This window comes from Mus musculus, chromosome 3 (genome assembly GCF_000001635.26).
Source record: "Mus musculus strain C57BL/6J chromosome 3, GRCm38.p6 C57BL/6J".
In the NCBI taxonomy this organism is placed as follows: domain Eukaryota; kingdom Metazoa; phylum Chordata; class Mammalia; order Rodentia; family Muridae; genus Mus; species Mus musculus.
The window spans coordinates 97,960,182-97,978,664 of record NC_000069.6 but is presented as its reverse complement, the minus strand read 5'-3'; the positions used below and the strand labels follow the sequence as shown (position 1 = coordinate 97,978,664).

Genomic DNA, 18,483 nt, shown 5'->3' with positions numbered 1-18,483 from the left:
CAGTTGAGTGGACCCTCAGAGGACGGTGGCAAAATCAAGTCTGTGAGAAAGCAGAACAGAATGATAAGAATGGGGTCCGAGAAAGGGCGACAGCTGTGAGGTAGAGAAGATGCACCAAGTCAGGGGCAGAAGAGTCTGCTAGCTAGAAGAGGTGGGAAGGGAGAAATCCTGCACAAAGAGGCTGAGCAGTGGGGACCTCTATCCTGAAGATCTTGTCAGCCACTTCCTGTCACCTGGATGCACCTGACTTAATAAACCCTGTGTCCTTCATGAGGCTGTGCCCAACTCTGCTGAGTTCCTATGTGCTGAGCACCACCACCCAAGAAGTAGACATGGTTCCAGGTATCTGGGATCCATCAGTGAAGGGATGGATTTAAAAAAAAATGCTTATAGAAGAAGAGATGAATACATATAAAAGCAGGGGCCTGTGGATTTATTTAATCAGCTCTTGTACAGTTACTGAGAGATTACCCCTAGGGCATGTGACCATCCCCCTACCCTTCACCTCTCACCCTCCATCCCCCAACCAGTAATGGAAACTCTACCTACCCTATACTTCAGTAATTGACTGTAGCCAGTTTTATTTAACCAATAGCTTAAAATTGGGGCACTAGGTTTACATAGCATCACTTGGTTTGTGTGAGGATCTGCCCTGGGGGGGGGGCGGGGGGGGCAACTAGATGGGGGGGGCAGTATTTAGCATCTGAATACATAGCAGCACCACACCAACCCCCAACAGTCTCTGTTTCAAAGGACCAACTTAAAAGATCTCCTAGCTGGGCACCCCATGGCTTGTACCTAATCTCTGTATTCAAGAGGCCAAAGCAGGAAGGTTGCTGTGAATTTGAGACCAAACAAGACTACATAGAGTGTTTCAGGACCGCTACAGAGTATGACTACACTATCTCAAAAGCCAAAGGAATGAGAAAACCACCACAGGCACGGGGTGAAGGGTGGGGGAGGGGTTGGGTGTGGGGAAGGGGCAAGGTGTAGGTGGGGGGGTCACTCTCCTGCCCTCAGCTGTCTCATGCTCCATCACTGTGGCACCAGGGATTCTACTTCCTCTTGGGAACACAATCCCTGTTCCTCTGCCCGCGTTGCTGGTGGCTGGAGAATCAGAAACAGTACTTAGTAGCAGAGTGACCAAAAGCCCACTTTACAACTTGGCTTTGTCGTCGACTTCTTTGGCCTTTAGCACGTCTCTCAGTTGTGAACTGATGATAAAACAGCACCCTTATCATTGCATTTTGGCAAGAATTACAAGGCATACTATCTCCAAATCTTCTCTCTGAAGGCCAAAGCAGTCCAGAGTCGGAAACTCTCCGGAAACTTCTTTCTGCTTGGTGCATCCCTTCCCAGGCACTGACTGCCCTCAGGAGTGCTAATAGTACCGGATAAAAAGAGCTGTCGTTGGAAGGAAGGAAACGCACAGTGTGACCTCTTGGGTGGCACCGAAGGCACCCCTTGGGTGTTGGTACACAGTAGGTGGCTGAGCCAAGGCTTCAGGTCTGGAGTGAGCACTGGCCTTCCCACACTGCTCCTGGTCGTCTCTCCAGAAGTAATGGCTCTGGGCTAGACCACATGTAAATGCAGGGCTGTCATCTGAAGAGGAAATTGAGAATTTCTCAAGTGAAATTTCCAGGGTGAGCCTGGTGCTTTTGGTACTCCAGCTTCCTGGAGAGCGAGAATCGACTTGGGCATTCCTGTTGCTGGTTACATAACTGACAGCTGACTACCTCTGTCTTGCAGAACACCGCTGAGCTTCCAGGTTAGGCGGCTAAAGTTCGCATCCTCAGCTAGAGCCCCCAGGGCTGTTTGCTTTCCGTTGAGGCAAATTAACTAAAGGAGGAAAAGCATTATTTTGTCTCTTGACTTCTGTCTTCATTCACCTGGTGGGGCTGCTGCTAGGCCTGTAGTGAGAGTTCCTTTTGGTGGGAGCTCCTGGCAAAAGAAAGCTGCTTACCCTTGATTGGCAAGATGCCAAGAAGAGAGAAAAGAGGGGCCAGAGTCCCAACGACTCCTTCAAGTACAACCCCAGTGACCACCTTCAGTTAGCCTCATTGCCCGAAGGCTGCACGGCCTCCATAGCTGATGACTAATTCAGAGGACATTTCACACTTAAGACTGCAAGAAAGGTTTGATGACATTCTGGCAGAAAACCGTTTCCGTTTCCGTTTTCTTTTATATTTATTTTTATTTCATGTTATTTGTTTGTTTTGAGATAGATTCTTACTATGTCGGCCTAGAGCTCACTCAAAGTGATCCCCCTGCCTCTGTCTTCAAGTGCTAAGATTAAAGATGTGTGATGTCATGCCTTGTCCTCATCTGTTTTCAGTTATGAATAATGGGGGGCCCCTTCTGGGTCAGGCCAGCCCTCTCCACAACGTGGGCAGCACCAGTCTGCGCAGATTAACCAATCTCAGTTTGGTTGTGCGGATTGGCACACTGGTGAACAGGACAGAGTGGACCTCAACAACTCTCAGCTTCTAGTTCTTGCAAGTTTTAAAATCTGTCACTTTAATGAAACGCTAACATCTAACTGTGCTTCTAGACCTCTTGCCTATAAAACAGCAATAATAACACCATATATCTCTTACATTAGTGTAGGTTTGAATTAGGTGACATAGCCACATTCTGAAAACACTGGCCGGGTTGCAGCTCTTCTACCGGAGCAGAGGTGAGGGGAGACTTGCGCTGCATGGACATAGTGTTAACCTCAGTACATCAAGGCCAGTTCCCTGCTCTGTTTTAGGAGGTCATTATTAGGGCAGCTACACACACACACACACACACACACACACACACACACACACACACACACACACCCCAAACCCCCTCAGCTCCTGTGGTGGTTTGAATGAGAGATGTCTCTCATAGGTTCAGGTATTTGAACACTTAGCCCTTCCGCTGGTGGCGCTGCCTGGGGAGATGGTGCAGCTTCGCTGGAAGGATTATGTCACCGGACACCACCAGCTTTGAGAATTGTCTCACTTTCAGTTCATCCTCTGAATCTTGCTGTGATCTCTTCTTGCTCTGGCTGCCTGCTGCCGTGGCTCTCGGCCATTATGGACTCTCTCCGTGGTGCCATAAGCACAAATAAACTCTTTGCAGGTTGCTTTGGGTGGTTGATATTTTATAGTGGTAACAGAAAAGGAACCAATACAGATCATTTATGCAACTTCTTATTTGGGAGACTTAGACTGGCTTTTATTTTGAATTTTAAAGTTTCTCAAGGCTTCATTTCCTTAGCTACCAAATAAGGCTAAATGATATCAACAAGCATATAGGGCCACTGTGAGAATTAAGTGGAAAATAAAATAAAATAAAAATGTTCACAGTCCCTAACACAGTAAATAATCAATAACACAACCCAAGCAGCTGATGTAACTGTTTAAATGCTTTCAGGTCCCAGGTTTTTGATCTAGCTCAGTAATCTTTCTGGAGACTTCCTTCCCTATACAGCTGCCTCTTGTCTCCTTCAACAGGGATGCTCAAAGGCAGGCACACACAGGCGGAGACCAGACACAGGCTCTGCAGACTGAGAAGCAAAGACTTGCTCAAACAGATCAAAATCAAGGCATAGTTCAAAGGGTATGAGCCAGCAACAAGTTGCCTAAAAAAATAGGCATAGCCTTTCCCTGTGTGAAGCTCCTTTCCTCTTCTAGTCAAAAGCTTAGTTGCTGGCATTATTGTTCATCAGCCACCAGGGGAATCTGAGGCATGACCCTTAACCCCTGTCTGTGCCTCGACATTGCCTCTTATCAAATCATCATTAGATTCTGACATTTTCACCTCTTTTCCATTTTATGTTTTTGTCCTATATCTCGTAGAGAGTCTCCTAAATGTATAATAATCCAAGGCCAAGTCTCTGGCTCTGAAGCAGTTCGTGGCAAAGGCATACTGCTATGGCGGCTTCTGTTTAGGATTTTAGCTGCCACAGCTTGTGGGGCCCATAGAAGAAACTGATAGCTACCACGGCCACTGACTTGCATTGGCCAGTAGAATATAAGCATATGGGATACATCTTAATCTGACAGGAACCTCTGGGAGCTACGATGCCATCCCATCATCTCTGGCTCACTGGCTGTAAGACAGGACAGCAACCAATTTATGATGTGCAAGGCATAAACAGAAGATAAATATGTTTGTTGGTAGGATGTGGGGGTCATTATTACATCACATCCTATGCAAAAGTGATTCAACTCTTGCAGGATTATTGATGGAGTCTTCAAGCTAATGAATGGTGTCATGTGAAATCAGTGGGCCACAGTGTTCTCCTACAGAGGAAGTAAGCTTGACCTTCTGCTGTTCATCACTGAAGCTTCGGACGTGCAGGAGGCACCAAGAATGTTCTACTGGGCAGAGCTCTATTTTGCAAAGTAAAGTTTTGCTGTTTTGGAAATACCAGTTTCTGAAAGGAGTCAAGAAGGTGAGACTTCTACCGTGGGTTTGGTGTGTACATAAGGAGGAAATAGAACAAAGCAAGAGTCGCTTGACTAAGAGGTGTTGGGAATTGCAGAGTTGCATGCCGAGAGGAAATGGCATTGCTGTGATTTTATTTATGATCTATATCACCATATTGGAAGATGTCAGCAATCTGGGAGTTGGTAGCATCATTTGACAGAGAAAATAGCTTTGATTTTCTAATTCTACCGCAAGTTGCTACTCCATCTGACCACATTTCTTCTGCTTGGCAACAGCAGTGGCCCACAATAACATAGCTTGAACAATGTTAATTTATCAATAGATTTTATGCAGGGTGTTATTTTCCATTCTGTGTGACAAATTTAGATATCACGGGGCATTTCAAGATTAAAGTCCTCTTGATTCCATTTTAAATAGTAAAGCAGTTTCTATACCCCATCATGCTGGCATTTTGTGAGGGACTATCCTGGGCCCTGGGACGTGTTGAACATCATCTATGTTATGATCTGAGAGGTCAGCAGTACCATTAAACATCTCTAGACATTGGGAAGTTTCCAGAGTGACTTCTAAAAGAATCAGTGTAAGACTAGGAAGTTAGCAGCAACAGCAGAAGAAGCTGGGGTACTTCTCAGGAGGCCTTTGATTTGTTAATCCCTTTGTTACTTTCTTTATGAATCAAACCCAGCCTGTTCCAATTCTCCACTTAGTGTGGAGTGTAAATATAATTTTCATAGCAGGGAGGCTGAACCCTAGACTCAAGTTGGGCTCTTGACTGACATTTGTTTGCCTTGTAACTTGAGATGAGTTTCTTTCCTTTTCTGCTATTGTTTTCTGGACCAGGGTAGCATACATGAAATAACAAGGAGTCGTGACAGTTCAGTGAGTCAATTCGTGCAAGGTGCTTTCAACTACCCAAGAGTAGAAAAACACAGTAGATAACTTCTTGCTCTCCTTACCCGCTACACCATCCTGCAAGTTAGGCAACTCACTCTCTCTGTTTCACGGACATGGAAGCCAGTAGTCTGAGAAATCAAGTCCCAAATCGTGTAACTGTTCAGTCATTTGAAAGTCAAATCTCAAAGCCTGAAGCGTTTCCCACTGCATCCCAGGTGTGGGTGGAAGACAGGTCAAGGCTAGGAGAACAGGTTTTTCAGAGATAGAAATGGAGACCTGTATCCACTCTGCTTGTGTGCACACAAGGGATGGTGGAAAGCCCCGGTGAACAGCAGGCAAAAACACGACCTTTACCCCTGACTAGCTGTGCAAATCTGGGTAAGTCTCTGGAACATCCTGAGTCTGTTTACTCATCTGCAGAATGGACGCACACACACACACACACACACACACACACACACACACACACACACACACACCACCTGTCGATCTTCACAGAACATGATCACAGTTTTTGTGAGAAAATGTATGCTGGGGAGAGGTGGAGACTTAGTTACAAAGCCTTCAGCAAGGCCAGGTGAGGAAGGAGGCAGCTCTCTCTGCAGCTGGCTGTTAGAAGGCAAGACCCCTTGATTCCTGGGTCATGTCTTGTTTCTCCTACAAAAGTGAGTGTGCATAGAGTCCCCACATGGCCATCCCATGTCCATGTTCAGCTGAAGCTGGGGGCACAAGGGAGGCTCTGGGCCACAAGGGTGGGTATGCTGCCTGGGGTCAGGGTGGACAATCTGGGAGGGGACCCTAACTTGAAGACGGCAGCTGCTGCTTATCTGTAGTTAGTCAGCAGCCCAGACAGATGAGGTGTCCGTGGTGACCTTCCTGCCTCAGTGAGTGTGGGAACTTGGGGCTTCCCAGGGTGAGGGAGTGGGAACATAAACAATGTGGCTCCAGAGAGGGCATCTTGTCCTCCCTCAGTACTGCCCCATCCAGGAGGAAGCACAGAGCGTATGGTCCAGGCATGCTGTGTAGCTCTGCAGAGGGAAGAGAGCCTGGTTTGGGGTGGGGGCCGGTAAGGGGGTTGAGTGTAGGGGATGGGGAGTAAGGGAGGGTGACGGTGGGGAGTGGGGGAATTGGGAGGAGAGTTCAGAGTCCAAAATGATTCTAACTCCTTTAAAGGTGGACACTTCCTGACAAAAGTCCCGCCATGGGCATCCTTTGCTTTTGAAGAGGGTGGAGGCAGAAATGGATCATCCTGGTGGAATCCTTCCTTCCCTCCCCAGGCTCTTTAAGGCTGTGTTCCCTCCGCTGTGCCCCGACCCTGTGAATAGCAGGGCCTAGTATCTCTTCCTAGATGAAGGCAGCAGACACAGTAAACAAAAGGAGCCTGGAGAATGGCTACAGGCTCAGCTACCAGAGGTCTATCACATTTCGGGGCTGTCAGAATGCATGCAAGATCGTCCCGGTCACCCGTGTGGACTGCACAGGGCTTCTCCGTGCGTTTCAGCATATGCTACTGCCTCTGCATCTCCTCCATCTGCACTACTTAGAGTGTTCTCGAGCAAAATGGCAGTGCGTCTCCCCCCCATCCCCGACCCCCGTGTTAGAAGATTTCCCATCTTTTCCTTAAATATTTTCCTCTCCCTTTTTAATGTCAGCTGTAGCCTGCTCTGTATTTGACAAATACACTCACTGCATGCCTTAAAGGTGCAGCAGAGGCACCAATCAGCACACACAGGAGAGTGGATGATTTCTGAGTACTGAGGTCTGGCTGGGAAGACATTAGATCTTGATCGAGTACTCTGAAAGGGACTCTGGGTGCCACAGTGCCTGTCAGAGGGTGTGGCTAAGGCCCAGGGACCCGTCCTGCATGAAGATGAGGTGGTGGGTTTGAGAGCAGCAGGTGGAGAACTGGGCGAATGGAAGGTAAAGGAGGAGGGAAATGTGCGTGGTGAAGGGGCAGAGGGGAGACAGAGCATTTGAGGAAGCAAATGAGAACAGTGCCGCAGCTTGTGGTCCAGGCCCAGGCTCCGCCCTCTCCCTTGAGCTCTGCTGCGGCTGGAGACTTCTGCCCTACTCACCCACCATAAAACCTGTCACACAGATCCTTCCTTCCTTCGAGGCACTTCCTTTTTCCTTCTGTGATTTCAATCTCAAGGGACAATTTCCCCAGGTAGGTCTGAAGTATGAAAGCTGAGATGCTCAGCCCAGTTCCACCCTCCTCTGAGATGGTCAGCAAGGGACTCGGCTTTCTGATCTGTGGCTCTAGAAGTAAGGTGATTAATAATCCCGCTGAGAATAACGCACGGTATGAACGTTTACTCAGAGGCCTGTAAGTGCTCTCTATTGTTTATTACAACTGATTCTCATATGCCTACTGAGGTAGGTATCTTCCCTCTTACTCTCTACAAAGGTTTCTTAGAGAGTCTTAGTATGGGCTGGAGAGATGGCTCAGTGGTTAAGAGCACCAGCTGCTCTTCCAGAGGTCCTGAGTTCAATTCCCAGCACCCACATGATGGTTCACAACCATCTGTAATTGGATTTGATTCCCTCTTCTGGTGTGTCTGAAGAGAGCAACAGTGTACTCATATAACTAAAATAAATAAATCTTAAAAAAAAAAGAAAGTCTTAGGATGACACTCACTCTGGATGTGTTTTATAACTAACTTACTAAAGTAAGTTATAGAGGAAATACCCAAACAATATTATCAGACTTTTCAGCAAGTATTACTTAACTGAATCACTGCTTGCTCACTGTCCCAGTGGTGTGGAATATGCATGATTAAAGGAATCTCTAAACCATTTGCTCATCACCTGACTGACTGGATGAATGAATGAATGAATGAATGAATGAATGAATAAAAAAAAAAAGCAAGAGTAAAACAGCTTATCATCCACAAACTGAGTGAATGGCCGGCCATTCCCCAACATGGAAGGGAAGACTCCATAGATGTGACCGGAGGTTACAGAGAAAACAGTCTGAAGACCACCAGTGCCTGGAGTGAAGGTTCAGAGTAAGCAGATGAAGAAACGAGGTCTGACTCACTGTCCCCTCAGGGGAAGGGTCTGCTTACGCTTGCAATAGCAGTCAAGATTGGAGTGGAACTCAGAAGGTTCTAAAGCAGTGACCCCTTACGGGGTTCAAACCATCCTCTCATAGGGGTCACCTAAGATAACTGGAAAACATAGATACTTACATTACAATTCATAAAAGTAGATAGTTACAGTTATTATGAAGTAGCAATGGAAACAATTGTATGGTTCAGGTCACTATGTGAGGAGCTGTATTAAAGGGTCACAGCACTAGGAAGGTTGAGAACTCCTTCTTTGCAGGCTCCTGTTAGTCTCCCTAGTAGATGCATCTTCCGTTTCTGTCATTTTATCACAGCTTTTTTTTTTTCCATTCCAAACTCTAATTCTGGGTGTTACTTACACATAATGCAATAATGATACACTCTTAAACTGTCAATTTTAAAAAACACATATTGGTACACCACACTAACATGAATATGCATGTACACGTGTGGGTGGATGTTGACGTGTGCTTGAGTATGCATGTGTGTGTGTGTGTGAGAGAGAGAGAGAGAGAGAGAGACAGAGACAGAGACAGAGACAGAGAGAGCCAGAGAGAGCACGAAAGAGACAGAGACAGACAGAGACAGAGAGCGAGAACATGGCTTCTTCCATTCACATCCCTGCTGGCAAGAAGTAGCACGTGTTGGAGCACAGACAGCAAACACAGAGTAGATGAAAGACAACTGTAGTTTGATACTCATAGATCAGAGGGAGGCAATGACTAAGAGAGTCAGTGAGCAGAACCGGAGTTTAAACACAAGTGTTCTGCGCAAGGATATTCTCTCTGAGTGATTGGAGCCAACATCTGCCTAAAATCTTTCAAAGGACTCTGAGCTTCAGCAACCGCTTTCCCCTCACATGTTAGGTAGAATAGCCTAGGGGTTAGCTATAATCTGGATGCAGAACAGTCAGTATTTTTCAGCAGTTGATTGAAGCTGTGTGAGTCACAATATCTCTCCACCTCCACCTCTCCATCTGTAAACAAGAGGACTACTGCATATCCCCTGCAGGTCCCTCCAAGATAAAAGAAAACTTTAGAGGTGCCTTGCACTCAGTGTGTGCTACGTTGCTAGTTGATGCTAGTTCATAGATGACAGAGCAGATATTCAGAGCAGATACTCAGAGCAGATCCCCATCTAGTTCCTGGCCACACTGGGGAACTGTCAGGCACCAAGTCTGGCCTAGACTCTTATTCCCACAGAGAGCCAAGCTCACCCTGGAGTAACATTCAGGCCTCTAATGATTTCTTTTGTAAATCCTCTTTAATTTCTCTGCATCTCTCTGCCAAATGTGTATCTCTGTAAGTTCAGAATTCCAACAAAAAGATTTCTGTTGAACCTTCTGGAAAAGCAGATACGGGATGACCCTAGGAGACCCAGATGGGGGAGGGCATGCTTCATCACACCCACTTCATTTGTGGATAGGAGGATTATTTACTTTGTGGGTTGATGTGATATGATCATAATCCCATATTGGCACCACTCTGCCACTTCCCTACCACGGTAGGTGTGTGCTCAGGCTGTGTAAACTCTGGAAAGTTGGGCAAATACCTTGTGTGAGCCTAGGAGGCATCTGCTTTTTATGCCTCTGTCTTATTTCATCCCCTCCAGCATCAGGGAACCACCAATTAACACAGTTTTAACTGTCTTCACTACAGCTCTCATTCTGAAACCGGTGGAAACACAGATAAACTAGAAGTCAGGGAAGCAGGGCTTTGATCTGGGAGAGACAGTGGCTGACCATGGGTCCCCAGGCTTCCAGGCTCTGCCCTTATCTCTAAATGAAAAGAGGAATGGCAGGTTTATGGAGTACCTATCCTGCTAAGTGCCTTCAATCATATCACTTTGTTTAATACTAAGAACCCTGCTAGGTAGGAATGCTTATCTGTGTTGTACAAATGGGAAGATAGATAATCATGCCTGCTGTGTTTGCCCAGACTTCAACAGCATTAAACAGGAACTTGAGATGGAATTTGAGTCAAGGACCTTCTAAGTCCAAGTTTTAAGTGCGAACTAGTCATCCATTCTCTCTGCGGTGCCTTGGGTTCTGTGTGTAGGTTGAAGTCCCTAGAAGACTCATCTCAGCCCTTACTCACTAATTGTATCAGTTGTAGACCTTGAAAATATAAAGAAGGATCTTCTTCTCCTCCTCCTCCTCCTCTTCTTCTCCTTCTCCTTCTTCTTCTTCCCATCGATTAAAATAAAATACTTACATCTGACATGTTTTTCCAACTAAAAAGAAAAAAATTCTGGGACAGTCTTTTGTATCCTTGCCCAAGAGTTTAATATTCCATCAGTTTTCATTTATTTAACAGTGTTAATTGGTAGCTCACAAGGATATGGTGGTACTTTGAATAAAACTGGCTGCCATAGGCTCATAGATTTGAATGCTTAGTCATCAGGGAGTGACTCTCTTTGAGAAGTTTAGAAGGGTTAGGAGGTGTGGCCTTGTAGTACACGTGGCCTTGTAGGGGAATATGTCACTAGGGCGAGGCTTTGAGGTTTCAGAAGCTCACACCAGGCCTAGCCTCTCTCTCTGTCTCTGTCTGTCTGTCTCTACTCTCTCTCTCTCTCTGTCTCTGCTCTCTCTCTCTCTCTCTCTCTCTCTCTCTCTCTCTCTCTCTCTCTCTGCCTACAGATCAGGATGTAACTCTCAGCTACTGCTCTAGCCCCATGTCCATCCTCATGATGATGATAATGGACTAAGCCTCTGAAACTGTAAGCAAGCCCTGAATCAAAAGCTTTCTTTTATGAGTTGCCTTGGTCATGGTGCCTCTTCACAGCAATAGAACAGTGACTAAGATAGATATACTTTATAGATTCTAATCCACACAGGATCAGAGCATAGAAGCAACACAGGCCCCAGGGGTTACAAGCTACTGACTTGGCAATGAAACATTGCCTTTCTTCCCCTGATTCACATAACCATGTACGGCAGGGGTGGAAGTCAAGAGTGTCTGTGGGGCTAGAGATGGTTCATTGATCAAGAGTGTCTACTGATCTTGCAGAAGTCCCAGGATCAGTTTCTAGCACCCACATCAGGGAGGTCACAACTGCCTATAACTCTAGCTACAGGAGGATCTGATGTGCTCTTCTGAACTCCAAGCATACCTGCAGTCACGCATGCATATACATATACACATGTGCACACAATTAAAAATAAATAAGTATATTTTTAAAGAGTACACTTGGAAAGGGCTTATTTACCAAACCAGGGTCTCCTGAAATGGTCAGTGGGAATGAAAATCAGGCTCAGGTTGAAGGGGTCTCCGAAAACCTAAGGTTGAGACAAGTTTATTGCAAGCAATCAGACTTTTTATACCCTTATCAGATACAGAATATAATGGCAGCTACAAAGAAGAATAGAATTATAACTGCCAGGATACAATGATTGCACACAAGATTAATGTCTAAGACTAATTGTCCAGCCTTCTTATATGCTTCACTGATTTCTTTGGGATACAGAGAATACAGTTGGCATGAATGTTTCACTACCCGAGGGAGTGACTCAGTTTCTCAGGAATTGAAAGGCACATAGTGCCCCAGAAGCCACAGACCCTAACCTGAAAACTCCACGACCCACACCTCTCAAGACAGCTAGACCAGGCCAATTCCATGATTCCCTGTACTTCTTTCTGCTGTTTGGAATCAATTTCCTGTTGTATCTTTAGGAAATGTGATCCCCAACTTTCAGAAGCTCTGAAAGGTCTGTCCATCATTCCCCAACAGGCCTGAAGCTTAACTATCGAGTTTCTCATGGGCCCACTTTGGGTTTTCCTCTCCCATATTCTTATGTAGAGCCATTTCCTCAGTAGGAGACCCAAGATGAATTCCAGCACGTTGGCTCCTGGACTTGGTACCATAGCCTTCTGCCACCTTGAAGGGTTGGAGGAGGCAGTAATTCATCTCTGGATCAGGATTCCTCTTCCTCATTCCTCATGTGTCTCCCTGAGGTCTTGGCTGTGAGCTATCCTATTAAAGAGAGAGAAAAAAATCAGACTTTTTAAGCCTTAGTGGTGACAGGGCATCCTGATACATCAGAGGCTCATGGGTGAAAGGGCAGAGGACTCACGGATGCTTCAGAGACTTCTGCTGTGGCATCAACCTGACTCAGAGGAGCTGAGACAGGAATAGATGAACAAAATGACTTTGATGCCTAGTGACTAAAGCTTAGTTTAAAGTCTAGAGGGACCAGTGTTCTGCACAGATGAGTAAGATAGGAAAGATTCTTCTGTCGTTGTTCTTCTTCTCTCATGTAATACATCCCAAGAGCAGAAGCCTCCCCTCTCCCCCTCCTCTCAAAACCCCCCTCCCCACACCTTCTCTCTACCTCAGATCTACTGCTTCTTCATGTCCCCTCAGAAAAGAGCAGGCCTCCATTATGGTACTTAGTGAACATGCATGAGGTCCAAGGTTCAACTCCCCAAGATTTAGAAAAAAAAAAGTTGTTTTTTTTTTTTTTTTAAAGCAGAGCTTTATTCTTATTGGATAATAATAACAAACGCATACCCAGCATTCTCCTCCTCTCTTTTGGTTTATTACTTTATTCAGCCTTCACAAGCCCATGAGGTATATCTTAGTATTGGCCTCGTATAGTAGAGTAGGAACCTGACATTCACAACTATCACTTCTGCAAGGGCACACAGCATCTAAGTGGCAAAGAGTAAGAATTTGGAGTAAGCTCCATTCTCTACTAACATTTACTTCCCTAAATATGTGCCAGGCTAGGGCTTTAGTCTGACCCTTGGATTTCTGAAGCACCTTAGGCAAAGAAAGACTAAAAAACAAAAAGTCCTGTTACACCCTTCGATTGTCAATATTAAGATTATTTACTTTTGAACTAATGAGGCACGGTCTTTAATCCTGTATTTTCATACACACTTTTCTCATAAAATTCATACCTACACGTCCATATTGTGGTATTCATGTGCTCGGGTATAATATGTCACCACCCACCGGGTCACCAGGTCCTGCTTCCTTCTTACTTCTTGTGACTAACATGGTTGCCATGAGTTTTTCCTGAAAGGAAATGAGCAGCCCATGTGTTGCCCAGATGGTGAAAGTCATGTAGAGGTCAATGACTTGAGCAAGGTCATAGACCAAGTTAACCACATTTGGCTCCAATCGGGATCAATAACGGCTGTGTGTCCTGTCTCATCCTTTGCTGGTCTGTCTATCCCGGTCCTGGGCCACATTCCAAACGGGGTCATCCGGTGTACACCGCCTGGCTGAAAACTCCCCCTGTGGTTTCGCTCACATCTGGTGTTTTTCACTTCTCTTTCTGACACGTGCTTTGATCCGATTGCTGCTACAGCAGAAAGATGTCCAAAGGCTGCGTGGAACACAGCTAATTCAGTGAGAGGTGAACAGTATGCCCGCCTCCCGAGGACAGAACTTCTAAAAATAAATGGTAACACAGTTGCAGTGCTCCATCCTTGAAGCATGCTAGAAGCCCCCAAACTTAGTACCTCTACCAGCTCATGACTGCCTACCATGTCTGAAGTCTTCCTCCCTCCCTTTTGTGAATGGCGAGGGTGAGGAGTGGCTTTGTGCCTTCCCTAAGGGTTCGTGGATCAGATCTCAACATCAGCTCACACACAAGCAGAATGATTCACAAGTTCACATCCACATCACCTTATCAACAACAGGCTTCTCCACTCTGTTCCTTTCAGCAGTTGTTATTACTAATTTTGTCCTGACCCCATTGTAACAAGTCTCTTCCTAAATTACAAGAGAATGTTTTATTACATTAATTTTCTAAGGGAGCTATTCAGGTATAGTAGTGCAACGCTTGTGATCTCACATCTGTAAACTCATGAAGCCCAGGCAGGAAGAGTATGAGTTTGAAGCCAACCCTGGGCTACATAGTAAGACCTCCTTTTTAAAAAACAAAACCAAAACAAGCAAAATCCCTCAAAATTATTTAAATAAAAAACATTAAGAACATGAAGAGCCGGGCAGTGGTGGCACACACCTTTAATCCCAGCACTCGGGAGGCAAAAGGCAGGCGGATTTCTGAGTTCGAGGCCAGCCTGGTCTACAAAGTGAGTTCCAGGACAGCCAGGATTATACAAAGAAACCCTGTCTTGAAACCCCCCCCCCCAAAAAAAAGAGCATGAAGAATAAAAAAAAAAAAAAGGGAGGGGGTGGAGAGAAGGCTCAGCTGTTAAGAGCACTGACTGCTCTTCCAGAGGTCCTGAGTTCAAATCCCAGCAACCTCATGGTGGCTCACAACCATCTGTAATAGGATCTGATGCCCTCTTCTGGTGTGTCTGAAGAGAACCACAGTGTGTGCACATAAAATAAATAAATAAATCTTAGACAAAAAAACAAAACCCCACAATTCTTTCATCTTACCAGCTCATTATTTTATTTCCTCTAATCTCATTTTCCTTACAGGTTCATAAATTTTTGTTCATTTACTGACTTTTACACAATGAGAACGATAATCTGCACACAGGTTTTTGTGCCCTGTTCTTTTGCTTACTTAACGTTATAAATGCTTCCTGTTGCTGCGGCTTGCATTTGGCTCCAGTCTCTCCCAAGCTCCGTGTGTTGAAATTAAACCCCGTTGTGATGTATTAAGGCTGAAGAAACTTAATCCCACTATGGACTTTAGAGGTGGGACTTTTGGGGAGGATTAAAATTAGACAGATAGAGCCGCCAGGGCTGACTCTTGGTGACTTTATGAAAGGAAGAGAAGGGGCTGGAGAGATGGCTCAGTCATTAAACTGCACATTGCCCTTACAGAGGACAGGCGTTAGGTTCCCTGGCTCACAACTGCCTGATGCCTCTGTGGGTGCCTGCACTCATGCACCCCCATCTGTATAGTTAAAAATAATCTTTAAAAATATTTTGTAATAAAAAAAAAGAGGGCCGGACGGTGGTGGCACATGCCTTTAATCCCAGCACTTGGGAGGCAGAGGCAGTCAGATATCTGGGTTCGAGGCCAACCTGGTCTACAAAGTGAGTTCCAGGACAGCCAGGGCTGTACAGAGAAACCCTGTCTCGAAAAAAACCAAATAAATCAATCAATAAATAAAAAAATAAAATAAAATAAAATAAAATAAAATAAAAAAGGGGAGAGCTGCCAGACACAAACACATGTACTCTTGTTTCTTCCCAAGTGATGACCTGTATTAACCTGGGCCTCTGGCATCACCAGGTGGACCCTCAGACTTGAGCCTCTGCAACCATATGCCAGAGCTTCTTTGTAAGAGAGCTCCTCTCTTTGTAAGAGACCAGTCTTTGCTATTGGCTGACTAGTGATATACCCAAAGCTCCCACGTTATCTTGAGGAAGGAAGGAGACACTGAATGGGAGAAAGACATTGGGGACTTCCATAAAGCATTGGGTCTGTGAATGAGTCTTGTGGGGACTTAACTTTTCCTTAGAGTGAAGCTAGAGAGAAATAGGGCTGTGTAGAGGGGGTGGGGCAAAACAACCCACAAATAAGCAGGAGGGTCCAGACGGTTTTTCTCCTGATGAGATGAACTAGAGGCTAGGCTACACATTTTGGTAACATCTTCCTCAACAGACCTCAGAGAAGAGCGGCTCACCACGGCTCACCGTAGACACAACCCCCACCCTTGGGAAAGAGCAATTTCCCTCGGCTGTGGAAAAGGATAGTAAGTTATGGGGTTTACTGCACTTCCCAGAGCTTCTCCAGAGTGAAATGAGGAAGGGGCTGCTTGCATTCCTGGCTAGAATTCCTACTTTATCTTGGCCCCTCTTTCCTTCTCAGCTGCCCCACCCCAACCCCACTTCGCAGATGTGTTACACTGTCCTTATCCAGACAACCTTCCTCTGCTTAAACTGGCAACAGAGTTTCTTACTTTCCTTTGTTGACTTTCCAAAGCCAACACACCACACCAGCTCTCCTCCTGGGCTGTGTCTGCACAACCAGCTTAACATACTGCCAGCCCCGGACAGCATCCGCACACTGGCCTGCAGCCCCTGGAAAGCTGAAAGATGGAGAGAGGATGCAGGCGACTGTATCCAGCAGTGCTTCCTTGGAGTTGTTCTGCCCCCACCCCCCCCCCACCCCCCCACGGGGAAACCAGCTGACCTACTAGACTCGCCAGGCGCTTTCATCTTTGCAGCTGTTCTTCAGTGACAGGTGAGGATTGCTGTTAGTGAAATAATATGCTCATATGGGTGTAATAGGATGGGATAAACCAAACATGCCAAGCAAAGAACAAGGTAAAACTGCATATTATCCACCTTCTCAAAAGGCTAGCTGCAAAAACCAGGAATGGCAGCTCTGGCCTGTAATCCTATCACTTGAGAGATGGAGGTAGAATGGTCAATTCAAGTTTGAGGCCAGCTAGGGTTGTATGGTGTGTTCCAGGTTAGCTTGGACGACTGTGTGAGACCTAATCTCAATAATGAATTAATGAACGAATTTAAAAAACAACAACTCATTATTAATCTTTTCTTTGGCTTTCGTTTGAGGTAGTTTGGGAGGTTGTTTATCTTTCTGCTGGGGTGGGAACAGACCATCTTGTGCATGCTGGGCAAGCACTGAGTTGTATCTTTAGCTCCAATTGAATTCCTCTGTCATCCTCTCTCTTGCCGCGCTCCATAAGGTGAGGTTCCTTTCCTTTGCCATTTGGGATCATATTCTTGCCTTTAGTTCCCTATGCAGTCTCAGGGAGGCATCACAGCTGAGGAGGAGAGACAACACACAGGCTCTGAGATCAAGCTGCTGCAACTCTCTTTGGGGGTCTGTGGGGTTCCTGGCTTCTGCTGTGTGGCCTTGTTCTCTGCCTCTGTCACCACGGTGCTCTCCCTACTCACAAGTCCTCGTCTCCATGGCACAGTCTCATTATAAGACAATATTAATAACGGGCAGGGATCTCCTTCACTCTGCTCTCACCTTAACTGCAGTAACCATAGCTACTGGGGTCGCAGTAGCATTCCGAGGCACTTGGGAGTGTGGACTTCTCCGTGCGGATTGGGTTGTGAGGAGGGACCAAAATGCGGCTCTGGGCTCTATTGCATCTTTCCGCTTTTTGCTCACAAGACTATTGTGTGCATGTGAGAGGAAGAGAGGAAGAGGCCTGAGTAAGGAGCTATGTGATGGTGAGGGGGAGCCCCACAGGCTTAGAGAGAGGGAGGGAGAGAGAGAGAGAGAGAGAGAGGAGCAGGCCAACTTTACAACACAACACACACACACACTTTCCTCCCCCCCCCCCACACACACATGAAAGGGCTCTTTAGAAACCTGCTCCAGGGGAAGTTATGAGAGGAGCTCAGTCTCTCTGGGACCCCAGTTCCTCAGCCGAATGCCATTATCAAGCCTGGACCGCTTGCAGGATGAATGCTGGAGAGAGCTACAGAGAAACCATGGAAATTAAGAGGAAATGCTTGTGGCCACTCACAATTTGGAAGCCGAGCGCATTGAATTTATCAACTGAGAGGCACTATACTGCAGTAACACTAAGAGTCATGCACTGCGTATGGTAGCCACACCTTTAATCTGGAGGAGGCAGAGGCAGATGGGGTTTTGTGAATTTGAGGCCAGCCTAGTCTACATAGTGAGTTTCCCAGGATAGCCAGGGCAATATAGGGAGGTCTTGTTTTAAAAAAAGAAAAGAAGAGAGAGAGAGAGAGAGAGAGAGAGAGAGAGAGAGAGGCAAATACATTTTTAAATCTCAGATCTGAGCCTTTTTAAAGAAAAATAAATAAAGATTTCATTTTTCAGTGGAGTTTTAAGTTCACAGGAAAGTTGACCAGAAGGCATAAAGAGTCACAGTAGGACCCATGCCCCCCAGCACCCCCAAGCAGAGGAGGGTCTGTAAAGAACAGAGAGTGTGCCTTGAGGTTAGCTTTCCATGCTGTACGGAACGTGGGTCTGGACAGATGTCTAATGACGTATGGCCAGCTTTAGGATCTTAGAGTGGTTTCACTCCCCTGAATAGAATCCCCGCTCTTCCTGTTTCTCCCCCTCAGCCTGGTTTTCTGGGACCGAGTGTATTAATTAATTTGTATTAATTACTTTTGCAGTGGCCAAAACAGCTGGAAAAACAAGCAAATAACAACAACAAAAAAAACAAGTTTCTGGAGGAAATGTTTAGTGCGTCTTGTAGTCTCA

At 45.9% G+C, this 18,483-nt stretch overlaps 1 protein-coding gene across 1 annotated transcript in view; it reads right to left on the bottom strand.

Annotated features, from left to right (window-relative positions):
• Positions 1–11,646: 11,646 nt before the first annotated feature.
• The window catches only part of Gm5544 (predicted gene 5544), a 36,846-nt gene continuing 30,009 nt past the window's right edge, over positions 11,647–18,483 (bottom strand). The window contains exon 2 of the mRNA NM_001033779.2: positions 11,647–12,359. Coding sequence (NP_001028951.1) covers positions 11,879–12,250 — 372 coding nt within the window. The 5' untranslated portion in view covers positions 12,251–12,359 and the 3' untranslated portion in view covers positions 11,647–11,878. The remainder of the gene's footprint in view (positions 12,360–18,483) is intronic.